At 43.8% G+C, this 26,977-nt stretch overlaps 1 protein-coding gene across 4 annotated transcripts in view; it reads left to right on the top strand.

Moving 5' to 3' along the window:
• The window catches only part of EEF2K (eukaryotic elongation factor 2 kinase), an 81,406-nt gene that overhangs the window by 15,413 nt on the left and 39,016 nt on the right, over positions 1-26,977 (top strand). For 3 of the 4 annotated variants that reach the window (XM_053556681.1, XM_053556682.1, XM_053556679.1), the window contains exons 2-3: positions 3,916-4,237; positions 23,077-23,177. In XM_053556681.1, the coding sequence (XP_053412656.1) occupies positions 3,992-4,237; positions 23,077-23,177 (347 nt within the window). In that variant the 5' untranslated portion in view covers positions 3,916-3,991. Of the gene's footprint in view, positions 1-3,382; positions 3,474-3,915; positions 4,238-23,076; positions 23,178-26,977 lie in introns of all 4 variants that reach the window. The other variant, XM_053556680.1, reaches the window with a different exon arrangement.

The raw sequence follows: 26,977 nt of genomic DNA, 5'->3' as shown, positions 1-26,977 counted from the left end.
TGTGGACTCCCAGCCCCTCAGCTGCCAAGGAGGGTCTCGCTTTGTTGCCTGGTTATGAGGGCAGTGGGATAATCATAGTTCACTGCAGCCTCAAACTCTTGGGCTCAAGTGACCCTCCTGCCTCAGCCTCCCGAGCAGCTGAGGGTATAGGTATGAACCACAGCACCCGTAAGATTTTTCCTTTTTTTGTAGAGTCAGAGTCTCATGATGTTGCTCAGATTAGTCTTAAACTTCTGGCCTCAAGCAGTCTTCCTGCCCCAGCATTTGAAAGTGCTAGAATTGCAGGCATGAGCCATCACATCTGGATGGAATCTGAGCTTTTAACCACAGGGCTACACTGCCTGGAAGTCTGTAGGCTGAGGCTGTGGTTCTGTCCCTTTCTCTGGCAACATTCTGGCCTCCCCAAAGGCCACTGACTTGGCTAGACTTGCTGGCACTTCCAGCCACCACACCGTCCTGGTTAGCAGGGATTCTGGCCAAGAACTGAGCAGAGCAGCTGAGAGTGGGGAGAAGCAGGGCTGGGGCCCAGGGAAGATTTAGGTAACAAGCAGGATCCAGTGGTTCTAGCATTGATCCAGGCCTGTGACTGTGTCTTACCCAGAGGATAAGAGACAAACTTGGCAGCGGACACATTTTCAAACTCTCAGTGCAGAAATCAGTGTATGGGTGTTGTATAAAGGATAATAATAAACAAAAAACCCCAAAAGACGTAAGAATAGAAAATAGCAAGAGTTTTGCATTGTATAAAGTAAGGCTAAGTAGAGTTTCCTGAAAAAAATTTTTTTTGTTTTTTAGCAGGTTTTGGCCAGGGATGGGTTTGAACCTGCTACCTCCAGCATATGGGGCCGGTGCCCTACTCTGTTGAGCCACAGGTGCCACCCGAGTTTCCTGAAATTTTCATGTCCATTATATATGTGTGTACTGGGTTAAGACATAAATATATTTTCTTAGTCAGGCGTTGTGGCGGGCGCCTATAGTCCCAGCTACTTGGAAGGCGGAGGCAAGAAAATTGCTTAAGCCCAAGAGTTTGAGGTTGCTGTGAGCTGTCAAGCCACAACACTCTACCAAAGGCAACATGATGAGATTCTGTCTCAAAAAAAAAAAAAAAAGACATATATTTCTGCTTTGATAGTTGCCAAAAAAGTGCTAAAGCCTAAGATCTAGGAGACAGTGTGCCTGATGGAACATCGGTTGAGAATAATTGGAATTACTGGCTTGATCTAAATATATATATACATTTTTTTTTTTTTGAGACAAAGTCTCAAGCTGTCACCCTGGGTACAGTGTGTGGCATCACAGCTCATAGCAACCTCAAACTCTTGGGCTTGAGCAATTCTCTTGCTTCAGCCTCCCAAGAAGCTGGGACTACAGCTCCCTGCCACAACGCCTGGCTATTTTTTGTTGTTGTTGCAGTTATCATTGTTGTTTTAGCTGGCCTGCGCTGGGTTCGAACCAGCCACCCTCAGTGTATGTGAGGCACTGCCCGCTCTAACAATATTTTTTACTAATTAATTTATTGTTTATTTATTTGAGATAGTTTCACTTTGTTGCCTTTGGTAGAGTGCTGTGGTGTTATAGCTCACAGCAACCTCAAACTCTTGGGCTCAAGTGATCCTTTTGACTCAGTTTTTCATTTTTAGTAGAGATGGGGAAGGTCTCATTCTTGCTCTGGCTGGTCTCGAGCTCATGAGCTCAAGCGATGCACCCTCCTTGGCCACCCAGAGCGCTAGGATTACAGGCGTTAAGCCATGATGCCCAGCCTACTAATTAACTTATTATTTTGTGTTGAGAACATTCCCACTTTGTAAAAAGTTTAAATAGAAGTGTACAAAATCTTATATCACATTTTGTTTATCCATTTGCTGATTGATGGATGATTGGGTTGTTTTTCCTTTGGCTATTATGAATAATGCTGCTACGAGCATTTGTGTACAAGTATTCATGTGGGGATATGTTTTTGTTTCTCATGAGTAAATATGAGGAGTGGAATTGCTGGATCATATGGTAACTCCTTGTTTAGCTTTTTGAGAAATTGCTAGGCTGTTTTCTACTGTTTTTACTTTTAAACATTACTGGGGTCTAAGCATCCTACAACTTTGACAATGCATTCTTTCACAATTTCTAATCACTGAATGGCTTCCCTATTTCTCAAGTGTGCAAGCTACTTTATAAGTTGCTTCAAAGGCATTATTTCCAGGTCTTATTTCTGCTTGAAAGAATTGTCTTTGCTTTTGCTTTTCATCTCTTCATTTCTGCAATACAATCTTTTGCACCTCTCCCTCTAATTTAAAACATTTGTGGTACTGATGAGCATTGAATTTCTTTAATGTTGATAATGCAATATCACAAAACAAGCAAATCATCTCATCTTTAGCAGAAATAAGATAATACTGCAATTCCCAATCCTCATTAAAAAATCTGTTTTCAAAAAAAAAAAAGAAATGTTTTCTTCATTGTTCTCTTGTTCTTTGAAACGACAGGCTATTAAGCAGGCAGAATTATAAAATACTCTCAAGCTGTGCAGCTATTTGCAAATTCCACTTCAAACAGAAGCATCATGCACTGGTTTGTCAAAAGCTGATAACAAACTGGTGTTCTTGACCTAAAACCTCTCCAAGCAGCCTCCTGTGGTGGTGGTGGCACTAGTCGTGCAGCCAGAGTTAGAATCAAATCATGAGCAGCCATCAGTTTAGCTCCTCTGGCTTACTAATGTTTTTTTCTTATTATAATTTTTTTTTTTTTTTTTTGAGACAGAGTCTCAAGCTATCGCCCTGCATAGAGTGATATGGCATCACAGCTCACAGCAACCTCAAACTCTTGGGCTCAAGTGATTCTCTTGCCTCAGTCTCCCAAGTAGCTGAGACTACAGGAGCCCACCACAACACCTGGCTATTATTTATTTTAGCAGGCCCGGGCCCGGGTTCCAACTCTCAGGCCTTGGTGCATGTGGCCAGCGCCCTACCCACTGAGCTATAGGAGCTGCCTGGCTTACTAATGTTCTAATTGTGTGTGTTAATTTGGAAGGATAATTTCATTACAACTTATTTTATTCTTTGGTATTTTAAATATGTTATTTAAAAAATAATATAAAAGATGAACAAAAATGGATTAATAAAATAAAAGGATTTGTTGTGTAAAATTTAGATTCAGTCAGAAGGCTATGCTTAAGGGCCTAGAAGGCCACCTGGGGCCTTAAGTGTTGGGGAGTGACTGGATAAGTGTATGGGTGTTCTTTGACTCGGAGAGTCAGGGTAGATTTCTGTAGACAAGTGAGTTGGAATCTAAATTACAAGAAAGAACATATTGTAGGAAGGTTCTTTCAGGCATAAGGAACAACAAGTACAAAGGCCCTGAGGTGGGAATGAATTTGATGTGTTTGCAGAATAGAAACCCTGTATGCTGGGAGAGCAGCAAAGGCCACAGGAGAAGCAGGCGGGAGGCCAGATGAACGCAGCCCTCATAGCTGTAACAAGGTGTTTGGATTTTATTATAAATATGAAGGGAAGTGTTGGGGAGGTGTTAAGCAGAGGAGAGACTTGATCTAATTCTTGTTCTAAAAGGAGCACTCTGGTTGCTTAAGAAGCAGTTCTTTTCCCTACCATGTTCCAACATTTCCAAGCACTGAGTTCTTAGAAGTAGAATTACTGGGTCGTTGGGTTTGGATATTTAAAATGTACCTGGATGGCGCCGGTCCCATATGCCGGAGGTGGTGGGTTCAAACCCAGCCCCGGCCAAAAAAAAAAAAACTTTGCTAAAATATACCTGGATGCTGCCAACTACCTCTCCAAAAGATAGTTCTAGGTTTTACTGAGTGCCAGCTCTTGCTGTGGCCAGTGGCATTCGGGGTGAGGTGCCCAGGGAGCTCTCACCATCTGGACCACAGCACTCATTCTCTGGCTTTTGTTTCCCTTGCAGGACCTTTGCCACTGCATTTGCCCTGTAACTCTGGCTGTACTATATACCCGTTGGGTAGAACGGGCACCCCAGGAACATGGCAGACGAAGACCTCATCTTCCGCCTGGAAGGCGTTGATGGCGGCCAGTCCTCCCGGGCTGGCCATGTTGGTGATTCTGACATGGACAGCGATGATGACGAGGGTTACTTCATCTGCCCCATCACTGACGACCCCAGGTCAAACCAGAATGTCAATTCCAAGGTTAATAACTACAATAGCAACCTAACAAAAACTGAGCAGTATGGCTCTAGTGGGTCTCCAGCAAGCTCCTTCCACTTCAAGGTGAGTGAACCAAGCACTTGTTTCAACTGCCACAAGTGACAGTCTGTCACTGGTTGGGGTCTTCCTTGTGTTTCCAAACCCTGGCCATTGCTCTGAATTCTACATCTGAGAATCTATTAAGGTGGGAGGATTTTGTTGGTTTGAAGCAAGTTTTACTACCTTAGAGCAGTGTTTCTTTTTTTTTTTTTTTTGGCCGGGGCTGGGTTTGAACCCACCACCTCCAGCATATGGGACCGGCGCCCTACTCCTTGAGCCACAGGCACCGCCCAGAGCAGTGTTTCTTAAATAGCTTCTGTGTTGTGAAAACCTTTTAGTATGTTTTATCCAACTTTTTCGTTTGTTTGTTTGAGATAGAGTCTCACTATGTCACCCTTGGTGGAGTGCCGGGGCGTCACAGCTCACAGTAACCTCAAACTCTCAGGCTTAATCAATTCTCTTGCCTCAGCCTCCCAAGTACCTGGGACTACAGGGACAGCCACAACGCTTGGCTATTTTTTGTTGTAGCTGCCATTGTTATTTAGTAGGCCTGGGCCAGGTTCGAACTCGCCACCCTTGGTGTATGTGGCTGGTACCCATACCACTGTGCTACAGGCGCTGAGCCAATTAATGATTTTTTTTTTTTTTTTTTGTAGAGACAGAGTCTCACTTTATGGCCCTCTGTAGAGTGCCGTGGCATCACACAGCTCACAGCAACCTCCAACTCCTGGGCTGAAGCGATTCTCTTGCCTCAGCCTCCCGAGTAGCTGGGACTACAGGCGCCCGCCACAACACCCGGCTATTTTTTGGTTGCAGTTCAGCTGGGGCCGGGTTTGAACCCGCCACCCTCGGTATGTGGGGCCGGCGCCTTACTGGCTGAGCCACAGGCGCCGCCCCCAATTAATGATTTTTAAAACCTTTACATGTATTAACCACCTTTTCCCAAATTTGTGTACTGGTGAAAATTCACTAGAAGGTTTCCATGTATCTTTTACCTTTGTTCCATTTTATGTCAAATATTTTGATATCACCCCTGCATGCGTGTGTAGGTGGGTACAGGGAGATGGTACAAATGGTGCTTCTGCATGTTGGTTGTGATCACAAAAGCCACTGTTTTGGATTGGATATCCTTCTCTCGACTGAGGAAAGTGTACTTATTTTGACTTATTTTGTTGGGGACTTGTGTTCATACCATGGCAAAGCTGGTATTAAGGAGGGAGGAGAAATGAACATTACTGAACTTTGCATAATAACTGGTAGAGAAAAAAATGCTATCCTCTTATTTTTATTTTATTTAGTCTTCACAAATGGTAAGTATCTGTTAGTACTATAAGATAAATTCCAAGGCTGAATGTGGTGGCTCATGCCTGTAATCCTAACACTCTGGGAAGCTAAGGTGAGTGGATTGTTTGAGCTCAGAAGCTGGAGACCAGACTGAGCAAGACCAAGACCCCATCACTACTAAAAGTAGAAAAATTGGGCAGGGCCTGTGGCTTAGTTGGTAGGGTGCCGGCCCCATATAACGAGGGTGGTGGGTTCAAACCCGGCTGCAACCAAACTGCAACAAAAAAATAGCTGGGCGTTGTGGCAGGCGCCTGTAGTCCCAGCTACTTGGGAGGCTGAGGCAAGCCTAGGCCCAGGAGTTGGAGGTTGCTGTGAGCTGTGACGCCATAGCACTCTACTGAGGGCGACAAAGTGAGAATCTGTCTCTACAAAAAAAAAGAATAATAATAATAAATAAAATAAAATAAAAGTAGAAAAATTCCATGATGTGCATATACTACAATTTGTTAATCCATTTATGAGTTGATGAGCATTTGGATTGCTCTGTGAAATATTATTCAGCCATAAAAAAGATGGAGATTTTAATCTTTTATGTTTACCTGGATGGAGTTGGAACACTTTTTTTTAGTAAAATATCTCAAAAATAGTAAAAAAAAAAAAGAAAATATCTAATGTACTCAGTTCTAACATGAAACCAATATATAAACACTTACACATTTATATGAATGATAAAACACAAATAACTAGCAAGGAGGAGGGTGAGGAGGGAAGAGAAGGGGAGAGGAGGATGGGAGGGATGTGGGAGGGCATTTGGTAGGATCTCACCTAATGTCCAGAATTCAACATTGTAGTTCTCCTACAACTTGAAATTTACCTTGGAATATGAGAACAAAAAACCTAAAAGTTTTTTCTCTCATATTGAAATAAACAAAACAAAATGAAAAAAAGTAGAAAAATTAGCCGGGGTTAGTGGCACACGCCTGTAGTCCCAGCTACTACAGAGGCTGAGGCCCAAGAGTTTGAGGTTGCTGTGAGTTATAACGCCACAGCACTCTACCCAGGGCGACAGAGTGAGACTCTGTCTCAAAAAAATAAATAAATAAAAATAAAACACATAAATAAAAAGATAAATGCCTATCATCACTTTTGGATTTGAAATTAAAACCATCCTTCTCTACTTCTCTAACTTCTGAATTAATTTTTTTTTTTTTTGAGACAGAGTTTCACTATGTCACCCTTGGCAGAGTGCTGTGGCATCATAGCTCACAGCAACCTCAAACTCTTGGGCTTAAGCTAGTCTCTTGCCTCAGCCTCCCAAGTAGCTGGGACTACGGGCGCCCATCAAAACGCCTGACTATTTTTGTTTCAATTGTCATTTCTGGTTAGCTGGCCTGGGCTGGGTTCGATCCCGCCAACTATGGTGTATGTGGCTGGCGCTGTAACCACTGTGCTACAGGCATCCAGCCTGAATTAATTTGTTTTTAGGAAACTATTAATTTTAATTCTTGGAGACAGTTGGGTCATTTTTTCCTTTCAGGGCCAGAGTTCCTGTTGAAGTCACTCTGGGGCAGGCAGCTCTAGAAATAGCCCTGTGGGTCTCCTCTGGGGTTGGGGGCCCTGAAGAGGTAGGCTTCACTTACCACATTTCCTGTCCTGAAGTAGCTTTGAAATGTACATCCGGGCCAGGGAGGGCAGCTCAAGTGTCACTGTCTATATAAATATAGATCATAAAAACAAAAATGTTAGCAATTTTTTATATGTCACTAAGTAAAAGGCAAAAAGACAGTATAATATGATCCCCTTTTTTTTAATGTACATACTTTTATCATTATTTATGTAGCAAAAACTATTTGAAGGAGGAATTTTTTTTTTATTGTTTGGGATTCATTGAGGGTGCAAAGAATTAGGTTATACTGATTGCATTTGCTAGATAAAATCCCTCTTATAATTGTGCACCACCCCTAAGAGCTATTCCGTACACTATGCCCCCCTCATCCCCTTCCTACCTCCCCCCTTCCCCACCCATCCCCCCTTGTATTAGCTCATCTACTGCCTTCGTATTAGAATTGAGTACACTGGATTCTTGCTTCTCCATTCTTGTGATGCTTTACTAAGAAGAATGTGTTCCACCTCCAGCCAGGTTAATACAAAAGATGTCAAGTCTCCATCTTTTTTAGTAGCTGAATAGTATTCCATGGTATACATATACGACAGCTTGTTAACGCATTCCTGGATTGGGGTCATTTAGGCCATTTCCACATTTTAGCAATTATAAATTGAGCTGTGATAAACAGTCTAGTGCAAATGTCCTGATGATGAAAGGATTTTTTTCTTCTGGGTAGATGCCTAGTAATGGGATTGCAGGATCAACTGGGAGGTCTAATTTGAGTGCTTTTGAGGTTTCTCCATACTTCCTTCCAAAAAGGTTGTATTAGTTTGCAGTCCCACCAGCAGTGTAAAAGTGTTCCCTTCTCTCCACATCCACGCCAGCATCTGCAGCTTTGAGACTTTGTGATGTGGACCATTCTCACTGGGGTTAGGTGGTATCTCAGGGTGGTTTCGATTTCTCTGATGGTTAGGGATAATGAGCATTTTTTCGTGGGTTTGTTAGCCATTCATCTGTCTTCTTTAGAGAAGGTTCTATTCATGTATCTTGCCCAGTGCTATATGGGATTGTTGGGTCTTTTTTGTTGATTAATTGGAGTTCTCTATAGATCCTAGTTATCAAGTTTTTGTCCAATTCATAATATGCAAATACCTTTTTTTTGTACTTTTTTTTATTTTTTATTTTTTTGCAGTTTTTGGCCGGGGCTGGGTTTGAACCCACCACCTCTGGCATATGGGGCTGGCGCCCTACCCTTTTGAGCCACAGGCGCCGCCCCGTATGGAAATATATTATTCCATTCTGAATGTTGTCTGTTTGCTTTGATTGTTTCCTTAGCTGTACAGATTGAAGGAGGAATTTAATGGTGATTTTCTCTGGGGAGGGTGTGGAGGGTGCTATTAGAGGCACTTTGATTATCTATATTATATAGGGGTAAACATTTAAAATTTTTTAAGCTAGGGCGGCGCCTGTGGCTCAGTGAGTAGGGCACCGGCCCCATATGCCGAGGGTGGCAGGTTCAAACCCAGCCCCGGCCAAACTGCAACAACAAAAAAAAAATAGCTGGGTGTTGTGGCGGGCGCCTGTAGTCCCAGCTGCTCGGGAGACTGAGGCAAGAGAATCGCGTAAGCCTAAGAGTTAGAGGTTGCTGTGAGCCGTGTGACGCCACGGCTCTCTACCCGAGGGTGGTACAGTGAGACTCTGTCTCTACAAAAAAAAAAATAATAATAAATAAAATTAAATTAAAAAAAAATTTTTTTTAAAGCTACATATAGGTGCATTAGTTGAGTGCATACATGGAAAAAAAGAAGTGTGGGCTCGGTGCTTATTCTCAGTGGTTAGGGCTCTGGCCACATACACCAGGGCTGGAGTGTTCGAACCCAGCCCCGGCCTGCTAAACAACAATGACAATGGCAACAACAAACAAAAATAGCCAGGCATTATGGTGGGCGCCTGCAGTCCCAGCCACTTGGGAGGCTGAGGCAAGAGAATTGCTTAAGCCCAAGAGTTTGAGGTGGCTGTGAGCTATGACACCATGTGAGACTCTGTCTCCAAAAAAAAAAAGGGTGGAAAAAAAGAAGTTTTTAAGAGTAGGATGGAAAATGCAAAATAACCAAGCAATGTTCCCTCCCCAAAACAAATTGATAAATAGCTCCCTCCCTCCTCAAAACACAACCTCTTTCAGCTGATGTCTAATCTGTTATAGCGGCACTCTACTGAGGGTGACCATAGTGAGACTCTGTCTCAAAAAATAAATAAATAAATAAATAAATAAAATAAGTCTGTTAAAATTACAGTCCTGGCTCCTTTAGGACCCATATTTGAGACAACCTTTCCTGATTCTTTACTCTGCATTCCCTGAGGCACTTAGCAGATTTTTTTTTTTTTTGTAGAGACAGAGTCTCACTTTACCGCCGGTAGAGTGCCATGGCGTCACACGGCTCACAGCAACCTGCAGCTCTTGGGCTTACATGATTCTCTTGCCTCAGCCTCCCGAGTAGCTGGGACTCACTTAGCAGATTTTTATGAGCATGTGTCATTCTCCAGTGTCAGTCTGGAGTCAGGGCCTGACTGCAAGGCTCAGTCTGTGTCTGATGGCACCTCCCTTCCCTTGGCTTGTGCGTGGTGGGCACTTGGCAAAGTGTTTGACTATATATGGGCAGGATTTAGCTCTTTATTTCCCCGCATTTTGAGCTCTGTTGGGTTACTGTTGCCAGGGGTGATTTCAGATAGAGAATTTGGCTCAGTGTTCCAAACCTCATTCCCAGCAGCACTCCACAAAGCTAAGTGTTTTTTTTTTGTTTTGTTTTGTTTTTTTTTATTTACTGGCAACCTGGCTGTTGAACCAAAATGGCCCCCTGGACTTCCTCCAGGGAACATGCCTGGCAGGTTCTGGGTGTGGATGTAAAAGGTCAGGCTCTGTCACAGCCAACGCCCAGCCTTTGCACAAGTTCCCCTGAAATGAGGCCAAAGCAGTCAAGGGTCTGGCCTTCCAGAAGAATATCGGGCAGCCAAACAAAGGATGTTTATAGAGTTTATCACAATGTGGGAAAGTGCCTCTGCTCCAGAATTAAATTTAAAAAGAGTATAGATCCTGGGTGCCTGTGCTCAGTGGTTAGGACGCTGGACACATGCACCACATGCACATGCTAAACAAACAAACAACAAAAAAAATAGCCTAAACTAGCTGAGCTACTGGGAGGCTGAGGCAAGAGAATTTGCTTGAGCCCAAAAGTTTGAGGTTGCTGTAAGCTATGACATAACAGCACTCTACAGAGGGTGACAAATTTAAAAAAAAATTTTAAAAAGAGTATAGAGTATAAAAAAGAAAAAGAGTATAAAGTATGCTTTTAGCTCTGTGAAGCCTGTATGTGAGCCAGAGCCTGGGAGGAAGCTCGTCAACATGCCATCAGGGGTTGTCTTGGGATAGATCAGAGTGACTATTCCTTTTCTCCTTCTCTGTCATTTCTCCATTTTTTTTTTTTTAGAGACAGAGTCTTACTTTGTCACCCTCAGTAGAGTGCCATGGCATCACAGCTCACAGCAACCCCAGCTCTTGGACTTAGCCTATCCTTTTGCCTCAACCTCCTGAGTAGCTGGGACTACAGGCGCCTGCCACAACGCCCGGCTATTTTTTGGTTGCAGTTTGGCTGGGGCAGGGTTTGAACCTGCCACCCTCCATACGTGGGGCTGGCGCCCTACTCACAAGCCACAGGTGCCTCCCCATTTCTCCATTTCCTAGAATAAGCATATATGGCATATATATTTTTAATTTTTTAATAAGGAGAGAAATTCTATTTTTATTTATCTATTTATTTTAGAGACAGGGTCTTGGCTGGGTGTGGTGGCTCACGCCTCTAATCCTAGCACTCTGGGAGACCAAGGAGGGTGGATAGCTTGAGTTCACGGGTTTGAGACCAGCCCGAGCAAAAAAAGCCACCCCTGTTTCTACTAAAATTAGAAAAACTGAGGCAAGAGGATCACTTGAGCCTGATTTGGAGGTTGCTATGAACTATGACACCACAGCACTCTACCCAGGGCAACAACTTGAGACCATGTCTCAAAAAAAAAAAAAAAAAAAAAAGACAGGGTCTTGTTCTGTCACCCTCGCTAGAGTGCGGTGGCATCATTGCTCACTACAACCTCAAACTCCTGGGCTCAAGTGAGCCTCGTCTCTCAGCCTTCTGAGTACCTAAGACTAAAAGCAGGTGTCACCACACCCAGCTAATTAAAAAAAATTTTTTTGTAGAGATAGGATTTTGCTCTGTTGTCCATGATGAACTCTTGAACTCTTGACCTCAAGCCATCCTCCCAAAGGAGGCATAAGCCACTGTTGTGCCTGTCCAAGACGTTTTATTTTCTTTTTTTTTTTGTAGAGACAGGGTCTCACTTTATGGCCCTCGGTAGAGTACCGTGGCCTCACACAGCTCACAGCAACCTCCAACTCCTGGGCTTAAGCGATTCTCTTGCCTCAGCCTCCCGACAAGACGTTTTATTTTCTAAAAATTGTTTTTCTAGTCTGGGAATATCTTAACTATCATTCTGTATCAGTGGATATAGATCACCCCCTTTTAAAAAGTATGCATTGTATTTCCTATTGTATACTTTATCTCAAGAAAGGACATTTGAGTTGTTTCTTTCTTTTCCTATTATTTAGTGCTATATTAAATATCTTCATATGTATATCAAAGTAAACTTTTATTTTTTATTTATTTATTTATTTAATTTTATTTTTTTGCTCTTCAACTTGTGTATTTATTTATTTATTATTATTTTTTTATTGTTGGGGATTCATTGAGGGTACAATAAGCCAGGTTACACTGATTGCAATTGTTAGGTAAAGTCCCTCTTGCAATCATGTCTTGCCCCCATAAAATCAAAGTAAACTTTTAAAATACACATATATTATTAATTCCAGCTACTTGAGAGGCTGAGGTGGGAGGATGAATAGAGCCCATAAGTTCGAGATCAGCCTAGGCAACAAAGTGAGACCCTGTTTCCAAAAATATCCTCCCCCCCCTTTAAAACCACATACCACATATTTTATAATATGTAACTAACAAATGCCCAAGATAAAATGAATTCAAATCACATAAGTATTAAACAGTGACAGCAAGAAGCAGGTTCCCACCTCTGAGCCCTGTTTCTCTGGGCAATGTCCTTGGAGAATGTTCTTCCAGTATATAAGCGTATGTATGCATGTGACTCGCCTCTTTTTCTTTTTCACAGAAAGGTCACAAACCTGTTCTGAGCCCTTGTGGCCGGCTTCTGCATTGGCCCACTGCACTGCCATGAGCTAGAACTTGCGTAACACACACTATAGCCTGGTTGGGTCTTATCAACTCAACTCTGCACAGCAATCATGTGACGATGGGCATTTTGCCTATAGTAAACCCAAGCTCGGAGAGACCATAAGTCACCTGCTCAGGTAAATAGAGGGGCCATGTTTGAACACAGGCGATTTTGTTCCAGAGTTGATGCTCTTAATCACTGCAGTATGTTGTCTCTCTTATTTTGTTGGGTTTTTTTTTGCGGGGAGGGGTGGGGGTTGTTGTTAGTTTGTTTTGAGACTCTCACTCTGTTGCCCTGGGCAGAGTGACTTGGCATCACAGCTCACAGCAACCTCAAACTCCTGGGCTCAAGTGATCCTTTTGCCTCAGCCTTTGGAATAGCTGGAATTACAGGCACCTGCCACAATGCCTAGCTAATTTTTCTAGTTTTAATAAAGATGGGGGCTTTGCTCTGGTCAGGCTGATCTCGAACTCTCAAGCTCAGGTGATCCACTTTCCTTGGCCTCCCCGGTGTGAGCCACTGGCCTGTTCATAGTTTTTCATGACTTAATATCATTTCATTGTTGGAAACATCATAATAAATTTATCCATTCCCTCATTGAAGGGTATGCAATATAGGTTGTTCCAGTCTTATCCTGACACAAATAGCATTTCCTTGTGCGTGTGTCTTTGTACCCATGCAGGGGTGTGACTGCCTGAGGACTCCCCAGAGGTGGACTAGCTGGGCCAAAACATTTCTGTGTTTAAACTTGGCCGGGCAATTGCTTTTCAAAGAGGTTACACTGGGCGGAGCCTGTGGCTCTGAGTATGGCGCCAGCCCCATATACCGAGGGTGGCAGGTTCAAACCCAGCTCCGGCCGAGCCGCAACAAAAAAATAGCCGGGCACTGTGCCAGGTGCCTGTAGTCCCAGCTACTTTGGAGGCTGAGGCAAGAGAATTGCCTAAGCCCAAGAGCTGGAGGTTGCTGTGAGCTGTGATGCCACTGTATTCTACCAAGGATGGCAAAGTTTTTTTTTTAAAAAACAAACAAACAAAGAGGTTACACCAACTGATGTGCCCCCACAATGTGTGGACTCACCTGCTTCTCTGTCCTTGTTGGCCAACTTTGATTACACTCTTGCTTGTAACCCACCAAGGGTGTTTCTGATAGAGGCAAATAACAGCAGTCACTCCAGAATGAGTCAAAGAAGCCAGTGTCTGATGACTCACTGCCTTGGGTCTCGGATGCACTGAACACACTCAGAAGAGATTAGTATTTTTTTGTGCTCTAGGAATGCAGTATCAGAAAGTGTCTAGAATACAGTATCAAAATGATTAGGCAGACTGGGTCAAAAAAGCTTTAGACTTCCAGCAAGATAAGAGCCTGCTGGGCAGATGCTGTCATGGGGCAAGAAGCCACCCAATAACCTGGTGTCTGGACCACATGAGGAGGCTAAGGAGGCTTGAGCCCATCTGTAGAGAATCTTCTTTCTAAAGGAATGTGCATGTGCTAAAATCCTTTGTGGAAATTTGCTGGGGGAGTATTTATTAACAGGGCTTCCCTCTTCTTTTATTTCAAAAAAATTTCAAGCACATATATTAAAATTTAATTCCCATACCATGCAATTTACCTATTTTAAATGTATAATCTAATAGCTTTCAGTATATTTATAAAATTATGCTTCCATCACCACAACCAAGTTTTTTTACTTATTTATTTATTTGTTTATTTATTTTTGTAGAGACAGAGTCTCACTTTATGGCCCTCGGTAGAGTGCCGTGGCATCACACAGCTCACAGCAACCTCCAACTCCTGGGCTTAAGCGATTCTCTTGCCTCAGCCTCCCGAGTAGCTGGGACTACAGGCGCCCGCCACAACGCCCGGCTAATTACTTATTTATTTTTGAGTTGGAGTCTCACATGATGCCCATTCTGAACTCAAACTCCTGGGCTCAAGTGATACTCCTACCTCAGCCTCCTCAGTAGTCAGGGATGAGCCATTGAGCTGTACAACTTATTTTATTTTATTATTATTATGATTATGATTATTATTATTAGACAAGAGTCTCACTCCGGTGCCCTGACTAGAATGCTATGGCTTTATAGCTCACAGCAACCTCAACTTCTTGGGCTCAAGTGATCCTCTTGCTTCAGTTTTTTCTATTTTTAGTAGAGATGGGGTCTCACTATTGCTCAGGCTGGCCTCAGCCTCCCAAGTTCAAGCTATCCACTTGCTTTGGCTTCCTGGAGTGCTAGAATTACAGGCATGAGCCACTGTGCCCTCTACAACCAATTTTAGAACATTTTCATTACCCCTGAAAGAAACGCTACGTCCTTTAGCCATCCGCCACTAATATATACATCCCCTCCAACTCCAGACAACCACCAGTCTACTTTTCTCTCTATCTGGAACGTTTCATATGAACAGAATCATACTATGTACAATATGTAGCCTTTTGCGTCCGGCTTCTTTCACTTAGCATAACATTTTCAAGGTTCATCCACATTGTGGCATGTATTAGTACTTTAGTCCTTTTGGTTTTTTTTGAGACATAGTCTCACTATGTCACCCTCAGTAGAATGCCAAGTGCTGTGGTGTCACAGCTCACAGAAACCTCAAACTCTTGGGCTTAAGCGATTCTCTTGCCTCAGCTTCCCAAGTAGCTGGGACTACAGGCGCCCACCACAATGCCTGGCTATTTTTTGGTTGCAGTTGTCTTGTTTAGCTGGCCCAGGCCAGGTTCGAACCCACCAACTTCGGTGTATGTGGCTGGCACCATAACCACTGTGCTACGGGTGCCAAGCCATATTTTAGTCCTTTTTATTGCTGAATAATACTTGAGTATATAGATTAGACCAGCTTTTAAAAATCTATTCATGATGGACATTTGGGCTGTTTCCACCTTTGGGCTATTCTGAATAATGCTGCTATTATGTGCATATTTGTTTTCATTTCTTTTGGGTAGATATTCAAGGAATGGAAATGCTGGATAGTATGATAACACAACGTTTAGTCTCTCTTTCTTATAAAAGAACAAGCAACTGGATTTGACAGGCTTGGGTTTGAGTCCTGGGTCTGTGGTTTCCTGTATCCTGCCTATCAGGGGTGATAAGTTGCAACTACTTTTTACAACACAAAGAGATTTCTTTTTTTTTTTTTTTGCAGTTTTTGGCCGGGGGCTGGGCTCGAACCTGCCACCTCTGGCACATGGGGCCAGCGCCCCACTCCTTTGAGCCACAGGCGCTGCCCCAGAAAGAGATTTCTTTAAGATTTTTCGTTTCTTTTACCAATTGTTTTATTGATCTTAGAGATATTCCATGTTCCTTGCAGAAAACATTTAAAGTGTAGTATCCTTGCTATTAAGGCTTTACTGTGTGTATTTCAGACTTCTCCGTATTTCAATATAAATACAGTTACAAGTAAATAAATATGGAATTTTTATTACCGTTGTAGGATGATGCTTTATATGCTCTTCAGTAACCAGTTTTTAATAGATCATTATATTTTTCAACATCTTTAAATGTGGATCTAGTCCAAAATTTTTTTAGTCGCTTGTCATTGCCACTAAAATGTTTCTTTAGGCATTGCTCTTATGAGATACTTAGGGAGTTTCCAAATTTTTTGCTATGATATTCAATGCCAGGTTCCATTAATAATTGTACCAAACCTCTAAGGGCCTGTAGCGCAGAGTTGGGCAGCCTCATAGCCCCGTTGGCTTTTTCCTATCCTGGCGCCTGGCTCTGTTTCTCCACTTATTCCTGCTTCTTTAATTTGTCCTTGGATTTGGTTCAAGAACTTTACTGTCCTCTAGGAGGGGAGATAAGTCAGGCTGTCTCAGAGGTATGTTTTAAAGTCTACAGAATTGATGACAGAAAATCAAACATTTTGTATAACCTCCACTTTATGAACAGAGCAGTTGATGTTTCAGGGATGCCTCAGTGAGTCACTGGAGGTGCGGAGGCCTTGATTGCTATGGTAGCGCTAATAATAATAAGTATAATAATAACATAAAATGGCAACAACAGCAGTATCATCCTTTGTGCCAAAGAAGTTGCAAACATATTACCTGCATATCTGGCCTCACTCCTGGCGTATTCCAGGAAATATATTATTACTATTATTCAACTTTTATTTATTTTTATTTTGTTCCCTCTGGCTTTGAAGAAGCTATGCTTCATATTCTCTAGCCAGACTTATATTTTTCTTCCTGTTCTATGTAAGATTAATTAGCCCATTCAACAGCTGAGTTCTAGAATCTTTAGAATTAGAAAATATTAGAGCTAGCTTGACCTTAAGAATCATCTCAGTGATTTTTTTTGTTGTTGTTTATTAACTTTGATTTATACATGCAACACCTAAATGCATTTCATTGAAAAAAAATGCAAGCCAGGCACAGTGGTTCACACCTGTAATCTTAGCACTCTGGGAGGCTGAGGCGGGTGGATAGCTTGAGCTCACGAGTTCAAGACCAGCTTGAACAAAAAGCAAGACCCTATGCAACCAAAAAATAGCCGGGCGTTGTGGCGGGTGCCTGTAGTCCCAGCTACTTGGGAGGCTGAGGCAAGAGAATCGCTTAAGCCCAGGAGTTGGAGGTTGCTGTGAGCTGTGTGAGGCCACGGCACTCTACCGAGGGCCATAAAGTGAGACTCCGTCTCTACAAAAAAACAAACAAACAAACAAAAAAAAAAAATAGAAAAATTGAGGCAAGAGGATTGCTTGAGCCCAAGAGCTGTGAGTGATGATGCCATAGCACTGTACCCAGGGTAACAGCTTGAGATTCTTTCTCAAAAAAAAAGAAAAATAAAAAAGAAAGAAAGAAAAGAAAAAAACTGCAGTGGGGTTAAAACTGAAGTCACTCTGATCAACTTCTTATCCCCTCTATTCTCAGAGATAACCCTTATATTTGGTGTAGATACTTTCTCAGACCTCTTTTTATGTATTTACATGTTAAGTATACATTTGCATATATATTTAGACCCACCCTTAGAAAATCCATGGGGTTTCTACACCAGTAAACCGTGTCATAGTGTTTCTATTATTCTGCAACTTACTTTTTTCTTCCCAAATAAGTCTGAGAAATCGTCCATGTGGGCAGCTTGTTCTTTTTGAGTATGGCAAGTGCAGGTTATCATTCCACTGTAGGCAGCCAGGTTATTTGCACTGCTGGACAATTATAACATTATAGCACTGACAGACCTGGGTCAGTTTACCTGGGCACACCCCGGGTAGGTGATAGGAATGGCTGGGTCACAAGTCAGTGCAGAACAAGGTACGTAGCCCCTGCTAGATCACTCTCAAAGGTGGCAGTACCTGCTTTCATTTCCCTAGAGATGTCTGGACTATCCACTTCCCATTAGCATCTTTTTCCTGACCCCCTGTTCCTGGGGAGAGTGTATCTACCCTGGGTGCCAGGGCTATGGAAAATGTTGACCACTAGTTGCCAAAACCTTCTTCATCCTCATTTATAAACCAAGAGATGGAAGTTCCTACAGTTTGTGGTGGGCTGGAAGCAAGGTTAAGGTCCTCAATTGTCAGTATAAGATTTTTTTTTTTTTTTTTTTTTGTGGAGACAGTTTCATTTTATTGCCCTCGGTAGAGTGCCGTGGCATCACACAGCTCACAGCAACCTCCAACTCCTGGGCTTAGGCGATTCTCGTGCCTCAGCCTCCCAAGCAGCTGGGACTACAGGCGCCTGCCACAACGCCCGGCTATTTTTTTTTGTTGTTGCAGTTTGGCCGAGGCTGGGTTTGAACCGGCCACCCTCAGCATATGGGGCCGGCGCCCTGCTCACTGAGCCACAGGCGCCGCCTGTCAGTATAAGATTTTTTATATTGTGCTTGAAAAACAAAAGTCAGTTGCATCAAACCCACCTGTTGCCAATAAGGTATGGTGTGAATCTTTTCTGGGTTTGGGAAAAAAGGTAATTTTGACTCTGTGAAATACTATGCTGTCTAATTCTGAAATGCTTTGTTCCTCGGTCGGTTTCGTGGCTGGTGCCATGGCATCCAGCCAGGAGGTAATTTCTGTTGTTAATTCTCATTGAATGGTGGGAAGTGGCAGAGTCATTGAGAGAGGTGCAGTCTGAGAGCAAGGACCTGTATAGACACGGTCAGAAGGGCGGCCTGCTGACTTCTCAGAGAGCTGCCTACTCACTGACAAGTGAAGGTCAGAGGCTGTCCCTGCCGCTCTCAGCAGTTAGAATGTGAGAGGACCCTGCAGCACTTTAAAGAACGGGATCAAAATTTAGAAAATGTTTTAGATGTACATGTCTGCTCTGGGGTTATTTATAACAAGCAGAAATAAGGGACAAGCTCTAAGTTTAACAATGGAGGTCAACAGGTCAATTGATAATGACACTAAACTTACATGGTAGAATTTTTACACACTGTTAAAGCAGGGTGCAACTAACTTGTTAATTTTACAGTTGCTCAATATAATGTTTGTGTTAAAAAAAAATTAAGTGACTTGTTTCCTGCTTCTTGGAGTATACTCACTCAGGAGAACCTTTTTTGGAGAACTTGGTAATTTCTAGATTTTAAATGTGATCCAGCAATTTGCATTTCCAAAAAATATGTCCTACCAGAGATCTTGCACTTGTGCACAAAGTTTTGGCTATAAGAGAATGATCACTTCAGCAATGTTTGTAGTAGGAAGTGCTGGAGGGAATCAAAATATCCATGAACTTGAGGTTAGACAAATACCTTATTAAGGTACATTTATACAATCATATATTTGGCAGCCGTGGGAAAGAAATGAGGTCACCTAGCCAGTCTGTACATATGACGTGGAACAATGTCCAAGATCTTGCACTGAGAGGAGGAAAATACGATGGAGAACAGAACACACAGGGTGGGCGCATTGTGTAAACTAAGGCATATGAAAAACTTGCATAATGTCTATATTAACCATTAGCCGTGGTTTTCAGAGGAAGCAGATTAGGAAGGACTTCCATTTTCCAGTCCAGAATTTGATAGTGTGTGTGGTGTTACATGAAGCGGACCGTTACATGAATCAGGAAAACAAATCGATCACTAACTAAAGTACGAAGAACCATTGACCCATTCTCCTGAAAGGATAGAAATTCTATTTATTTACAGTGTGATTCCAATTATATTTAAAAAATGCACCTAAGAGTTCTGGTTAAGGACTAATCTGAGGCATTGACTGTTGCTCTACTGGATGGCTTAGGGTGCATTGGATTTTTCTTTGTCTCCTGTCTTTTTCAAGTTTTTTCATTAAGCCTAAATTAGCTTCCAAATTGGGAGAAAAGAATTATGGACTTTGTTTTTTGGACTTGAAAGCCCCAGTGAGAGGGCCTGGACTGTGCGTGTCTGGGAAGCTCTAGTTCCTTGGCTGAGCCGCTTCTATTTTGAGCAGGATTCCAGCAAGGGAGCCTGGGCCTGGGATATAGGTGAAGTACAGCTCTATTTCAATTGAGTTGCTGAGAAGCTGAACTCCTGCAAAGGCTGTCTGGGGTGGCTGAGGGATGCCAGTGGCGGTGTGGCGAGGCCTGGAATACTGTCCCTGTTTTTTATTTATTTATTTTATTTTTTAATTTTTAAAGTATTTATTTATTTATTTATTTTATTTTATTTTTGTAGAGACAGAGTCTCATCCTGTGGCCCTCGGTAGAGTGCCGTGGCCTCACACAGCTCACAGCAACCTCCAACTCCTGGGCTTAAGCGATTCCCTTGCCTCAGCCTCCCGAGTAGCTGGGACTACAGGCGCCCGCCACAACGCCCGGCTATTTTTTGGTTGCATGCAGTCTGGCCGGGGCTGGGCTTGAACCCGCCACTCTCGGTATATGGGGCCGGCGCCATACGGACTGAGCCACAGGCGCCGCCCTAATTTTTAAAGTATTTAAAATTGGCTTGGCGCCTGTAGCTCAGCGGCTACAGTGCCAGCCACATACACTGGAGCTGGTAGGTTTGAATCCAGCCCTGGCCTGCCAAACAACAATGACAACTCCAACCAAAAAATAGCTGGGCGTTCTGACGGGCGCCTGTAGTCCCAGCTACCTGGGAGGCTGAGGCAGGAGAATAGCTTAAGCACAAGAGTTTGAGTTTGCTGTGAGCTGTGATGTCACAGCACTCTACCAAGGGTGACATAGACTGTGTCTCAATAAATAAATAAATAAATAAATAAATAAGGGCCGGGTGTGGTGGCTCACACCTGTAATCCCAGCACTTGGGAGGCCAAGGTGGGTGGATTGCCTGAGCTCACAGGTTCAAGACCAGCTTGAGTCAGAGCAAGACCTCATCTCTAAAAATAGCCGGGTGTTGTGGCGGGTGCCTGTAGTCTCAGCTACTTGGGAGGCTGAGGCGTGAGAATCACTTAAGCCCAAGAGGTTGAGGTTGCTGTGAGCTGTGATGCTGTGGCACTCTACTGAGGGCTACAAAGCAAGACTCTGTCTCAAAAAAATAAATAAATAAGGCTTGGGTTCGAATCCAGCCCAGGCCTGCCAAATAACAATGACAACTACAACCAAAAAGTAGCCAGGTGTTGTGGCGGGTGCCTGTAGTCCCAGCTACTCGGGAGGCTGAGGCAAGAGAATCTCTTAAGCCCAAGAGTTTGAGGTTGCTATGAGCTGTGATGCCACCGCACTCTACTGAGGGCAACAAAGTGAGACTCTGTCTCAAAAAAATAAATAAAATATTTAAATTATTTATTGTTATTATTTTTAATTTTTTGAGACAGAGTCTGACTCTGGATAGGGTGCTGTGGCATCATAACTCATAGCAACCTCAAACTCTTGGGCTCACGACGTTCTCTTGCCTCAACCTCCCAAGTAGCTGGGACTACAGGCACCACCACAATCCCCAGCTAGTTTTAGAGATGGGATCTCACTCTTGCACAGGCTGGTCTCAAACTCCTAAGCTCAAGCAATCCAAAGCCTCGCCTCACAGAGTGCTAAGACTACAGGCATGAGCCACTGCACCTGGCCCTTTATTTATTTATTTTAGAGTTGGGGTCTTGCTATGTTTCCCAGATTAGACTCAAACTGCTGGGCTTATAAAATGGGCTTTTAAAAGCAAAGATGGAATGCCAGGCATGGTGGCTCTTGACTAATCCTAGCACTCTGGGAGGCCAAGGCAGGTGGATTGCCTGAGCTCACAGGTTCGAGACCAGCCTGAGCCAGAGCGAGACCTCATCTCTAAAAATAGCTGGGTGTTGTGGCAGGCACCTGTAGTCCCACGTACTTGGGAGGCCAAGGCAAGAGAATTGCTTGAGCCCAAGAGTCTAAGGTTGCAGCCAGCTATGATGCCACGGCACTATACTGAGGGTGATAAAGTGAGACTGTCTCAAAAAAAAAGAAAAAGCAAAGATGGAGCCAGGCATAGTGGGGTCACACCTGTAATCCTAGCACTTTGGAAGGCCAAGGCCAGCTGATCCCTTGAGCTCAGGAGTTGGAGACCAGCCTGAGCAAGAGTGAGACCATCTCTACTAAAAGTAGAAAAATTAGCCTGTAGTCCCAGCCACTAAGGAGGCTGAAGCAAGAGGATTGCTTGTGCCCAAGAGTTTGAGGTGGTTATGAGCTATGATGCCACGGCATTCTACCCAGAGCAGCAGAATGAGATTCTGTCTAAAAAAAAGAAAAAAGGGATTGTTCCATAATACTGTTTAGCAGTTTGTTCTCTTTTCATAATGTGTTGTGGACATCTTTCCCAATTAATACCCAAAAAGTTCTAGTTCTCAATAGGTCTTGAAAGTTTGGGGGGGTAATTTTAGCCATCACAATGATGGGGGCACTGCTGTACAAGGGAGGGGGGCCAGGGATGCTGGCAGCCCTGAGACAGGCAGGGCAGTTCTGCATGACGGATTTTCCTGCATCTCAGAGGACCTTAGAATATAGCACAGGAATCCATTCATAATTGTCTGAGTCCAGAGCTTAATGCTGTGTTCCAGGTAAGGCAACATATTTTTGGCATGGTTCTGATATACTCTGAGCTGAGGAACATTATGTTTGCTATTTGTAGATTTTGTGTAGGGCAATAAAATGAGGTGTTTTGCAATAATTTATTATAAAAAGGGGGCACTGTGTCTGACATGGTCAAGAATCCTCACTCTGCCACAAATGCAGCCTTTTGGAAGGGCTGCTTAACCTTTTAAATGGATGTCATTATAATGTGTTTAACCAGTCCCCACCAGTGAACCTTTGGGATGAATTCAGTTCTGCACAATCACAATGAGACTTCTTATAAATGCATGCTTGCACACTCGTATTCATTTTTCTGTAAGATCAATCCCTGTATGTAAAATTGGGTCTACATCTACCAGGCCAAAATTAAGGAATATATCTTTTTTTCCACGTGACTATATTGCCAGATTGCCTTTTAGAAAAGGTTCATACTCAATTATAATAGGTGAGGATATTCATTTCCCCACTTCCTGACCAGTACTCACTAAAACATTTGTCAGTCTGAGTGGGGGAATGCTATCTTATTTTCATTCTCAACTTTTTGATTTCACATGAGATGGTGTGAAGTTAAGATGCATCAGTTCCACTCACAGGAAGATTGTGCCCACGAGAGCAAATAGGGTCTTTAGGACGTATGTGATTGTGTTCCTGAAAGAATACTATGTGGGAGTCTCTCTTACGGGTGATGTCTGTCTCCCAGAAGAAACAGCAGGGTGGGAGGAGGCTGGGTTATGCTGTTCCTGAGGCCCCTGGTCTGGGCCTAATGCTGCCATTTGCCTTCTGCAGGAAGCCTGGAAACATGCCATTGAGAAGGCCAAGCACATGCCCGACCCCTGGGCTGAGTTCCACCTTGAAGACATTGCCACAGAGTGTGCTACTCGGCACAGGTCAGCATCTCATCTAGGGACCTCAAGGAGTCCTGGGGATGGTGGTGGGTGGGTCCTGCTTTTGCTCACAATCAGGCCAAAGTACCCTTGGGAACCTGGAGAAGGGAACGCTAATACCAACAGCCACTATTGGAGGACTATATGGGGAAGGCTTCATTCATTGTCTCACTGAAGCCTTCTCTGGCTCCTCGAAGGTGCCTATTAAATAGTCTGGGCTGAGCTATGTTGCAGCAACAAATACCCCGTATTTCTCACGTATATGAAGTTGAGTGAGAGGTGATCAGCTCTTCAGGGCAGCTGGAGATCCAGGTTACTTCCACTTCGTGGGTCTCTCATCACAATATGTGACCCTACCATCACTACCAAAAGGGAGCCTGGAGTGTGGAGATAGCACGCCAGCTGTTCAATGCCTTGGCCAGGAAATGGTGTCACTGTTGCATGTCCATTGGTAAGATCTAGTTACACAGTCTCGCCTAGCGGCAGGGGGGCTGTGAAGGGTACGCTGCCCTCTCCACCCCTCTGCAATATGTTTTTGATCCCACCCTTTGAGAAGATGGCTTCAGAGTCCCTCTCCACGGCTGGAGGCCCCCTCTTAGGAGAATTTATGGTCTGTACCTGGCAGCTGAGGTCAGCATCATGGGTAGGATGTGTGCTTGGTTCCTTTCCACCAATGAGAGCACAGTAGATCTCAGACAAGGCCAAACTATGTTTATTTCCTAATCAAAGTGCCTAACTTTACATGCCCTGGCTGGCAGTGGTAAGAGGCCAAGTGTATCAGCTAGAATCTCCTGGGAGTTGTTTTTTTTGTTTTTTTTTTTTTGTTGAGGCAAGAGTCTCATTGTCTCAATCTGTCACCATGGGTATAGTGCTGTGGTGTCAGCTCATAGCAACCTCAAACTCCTGGGTTTAAGCCATCCTCTTGCCTCAGCCTCCTGAGTAGCTGAGACTATAGGTGCCTGCCACAACACTTGGCTAGTTTTTTTGTTTTTAGTAGAAATGGTGTCTCGTTCTTCTTGGCTGGTCTTGAACTCCTGAGCTGAGGTGATCCACTTGCCTCAGCCTCCCAGAGTGCTAGGATTATAGGCATGAGCCACCATGCACGGCTTCCTGACATTTTTAAATTGGAAGTTTTCTTCTCCATCTCTGAGTTTATAAGAACCTTGGTGTAAGACAGATTTCCTATTCAGGGCAGCTAAGAGCAAGGTTCTGGTTCAAACCAATTTGCATTTAAATCCTGGCTTTTGGGTAGGTTACTTCACTTCTCTGGGCTATAGAGCGTCCCCATATGGAAAATAAGCACAATAATTATAGCAATTGCATTGGTCTCCCGAGAAGGTTGAATGAAGCAATCCCTTCAAGCACCCAGGGTAGAGTGAGTGCTCAGTGAACTTTGAGTAGCTCTTAGCTCTGTGATGTTAGAGGTTGTGAGTGACAAATAAGACTCTTCCAATGTCATATTATTACTCCCTACCCCAGATTCCAGGTGCCTCTGAGATTGTGGTCTCTTGGAGATGAGAGACCTTTATTTCCTTCACTTTAGTCTGCCTTAATCTCTGCATAGTAATAACAATAATAATTTTTGCTATTATTTATTAAGCACAGTACAGTTGACCCTTGATCAATACGGAGGTCAGGGGTACTGACCTCTCATGCAATCAAAAATCTGTCTCTAGCTTTTGATTTCCCCAAAATTTAACCAATAGTTTACTGTGGGCCATAACATACATACAATTGGAACATGCAGGAATGTACCAATTACATACAGTTGATTACAATATAAATCAACTAGTATCTACATATATTTTATGTATTTGTGACATACCTAGCCTTAAGGTTCATCTGTCAGTTGTTTTTTTTTTTTTTGTAGAGACAGAGTCTCACTTTATGGCCCTCGGGTAAAGTGTCATGGCATCACACAGCTCACAGCAACCTCCAACTCCTGGGCTTAAGCGATTCTCTTGCCTCAGCCTCCCGAATAGCTGGGACTACAGGCGCCCGCCACAATGCCCGGCTATTTTTTGGTTGCAGTTCAGCTGGGGCCGGGTTTGAACCCGCCACCCTCGGTATATGGGGCCGGCGCCTTACCAACTGAGCCACAGGTGCCGCCCTGTCAGTTTTTTTAAGTTGTTGTAAATCTCAAAAAAAAATTTTCTAATACATTTATTGGAAAAAAATCTGTTTATAAGGTGAATCACATTCATCAAACCCATGTTGCCTGAGGGACAGATGTTCTTTCTTTTTTTTTTTTCTTGAGACAGAGCCTCAAGCTGTCGCCCTGGATAGAGTGCTGTGGCATCACAGCTCACAGCAACCTCCAACTCCTGGGCTCAAGCGATTCTCCTGCCTCCGCCTCCCCAGTAGCTGGGACCACAGGCGCCTGCCACAACGGCGGCTATTTTTTTTTTTTTTTGGTTGCAGCTGTCATTGTTGTTTGGCAGGCCCCGGCTGGATTCAGACCCGCTAGCTCAGATGTATGTGGCTGGCACCTTAGCTGCTTGAGCCACAGGCGCCGAGCCCCAAGGGACAGATGTTCTTACACAGGCTGGTGCCAGCAAGTTTGCAACTCTGAGATCCTCTCTTCCCTCTTCCCTGCAAAGCCTCTGCTTGTTTTTCAGGCTCTGGGAAACCTGTTCTCACCGAGGCTGGGAGTGTTCTGGAGTCTGCCCTGGCTGAGGGGTGAGCCAGGGGAGGCCTCCAAGTAGAGCTAAGAACACCTCAGCTGGGAGAGGGAGGTTTTAGACTTTAGGGATTGCTTGAGATGAGATTTATACTAAGCAAACCTGTTTGAGGTACAGCCAGGCCCAGAGGCTGATTTGCTCTGGGAAAGAAGACATGAAAATGTTCTGGAACTTTCTTCAGCTCTCTCTTTGCCTTGGGCATGCACCTATCTGTGGAGGAAAAAAACTCAGTTGCTTTTACCACATGCTCATGACACAGAATGCTTCTGTGACCCCAAAACCTGTGGAGATTTCTCCCCACTAGCAAACAAAGCAATTAGCTCTGCAGCAGATGCCAGCTGGGCATCCTCTAACTCAGTTCACTTCTGACACCATCTACCTGGAAGTAGTGTCTCATCCCATGAGCCTGCCCCATGTCCAGTGCCAGTCTCAAGCTCCAGGTTGTTCTGTCTGTGTTTGTGACTAATCAGCTGTAAATCGGGGTTCCCATAGTCCCCTCCCTGGGTTCAGTTAATATGCTGAAGTGGCTCACAGAACTCAGAGAAACACTCACTTAGGTTTACTGGTTGGTTTTTATTTTATTTTATATTTTATTTTTTGAGACAGAGTTTCTCTATGTTAAACTCGGTAGAGTGCTGAGTGCCGTGGCATCACAACTCACAGCTACCTCAAACTCTTGGGCTTAAGTGATTCTCTTGCCTCAAGAGCTGGGACTACAGGCACTCCCAAGCAGCTGGGACTACAGGCACGCACCACAACACCCGAGTATTTTTTGTTGCAGTTGTCATTGTTGTTTAGCTGGCCTGGGCCGGGTTTGAACCCACCAGCCTCGGTGTATGTGGCTGGCACCTTAATCACTGTGCTACAGGTACCAAGTCAGGTTTACTGGTTTTTTACAAGAGATACAGATGCATGGGGTGAGGCATGTGGGAAAGGGCACAGAGATTCTGTGTCCTCTCCAGGCATGCCACCTTCCAAATGCTACCCTGTGTTCGGCTACCTGGAAGCGCTCTGAGCCCAGTCCTTTATGGATGCTTCATTGTGTAGATGTGATTGACTAAACTATTGGCTATTGGTGATCAATTCAACCTCAGCCCCTTTCCCACCCTGGGGCTTGAGGAT

The sequence above is a fragment of the Nycticebus coucang genome, chromosome 12, assembly GCF_027406575.1.
Source record: "Nycticebus coucang isolate mNycCou1 chromosome 12, mNycCou1.pri, whole genome shotgun sequence".
Classification (NCBI taxonomy): Eukaryota; Metazoa; Chordata; class Mammalia; order Primates; family Lorisidae; genus Nycticebus; species Nycticebus coucang.
Note: the sequence above shows the minus strand (reverse complement) of the source record. Positions and strands in the feature narration are given on the sequence as shown.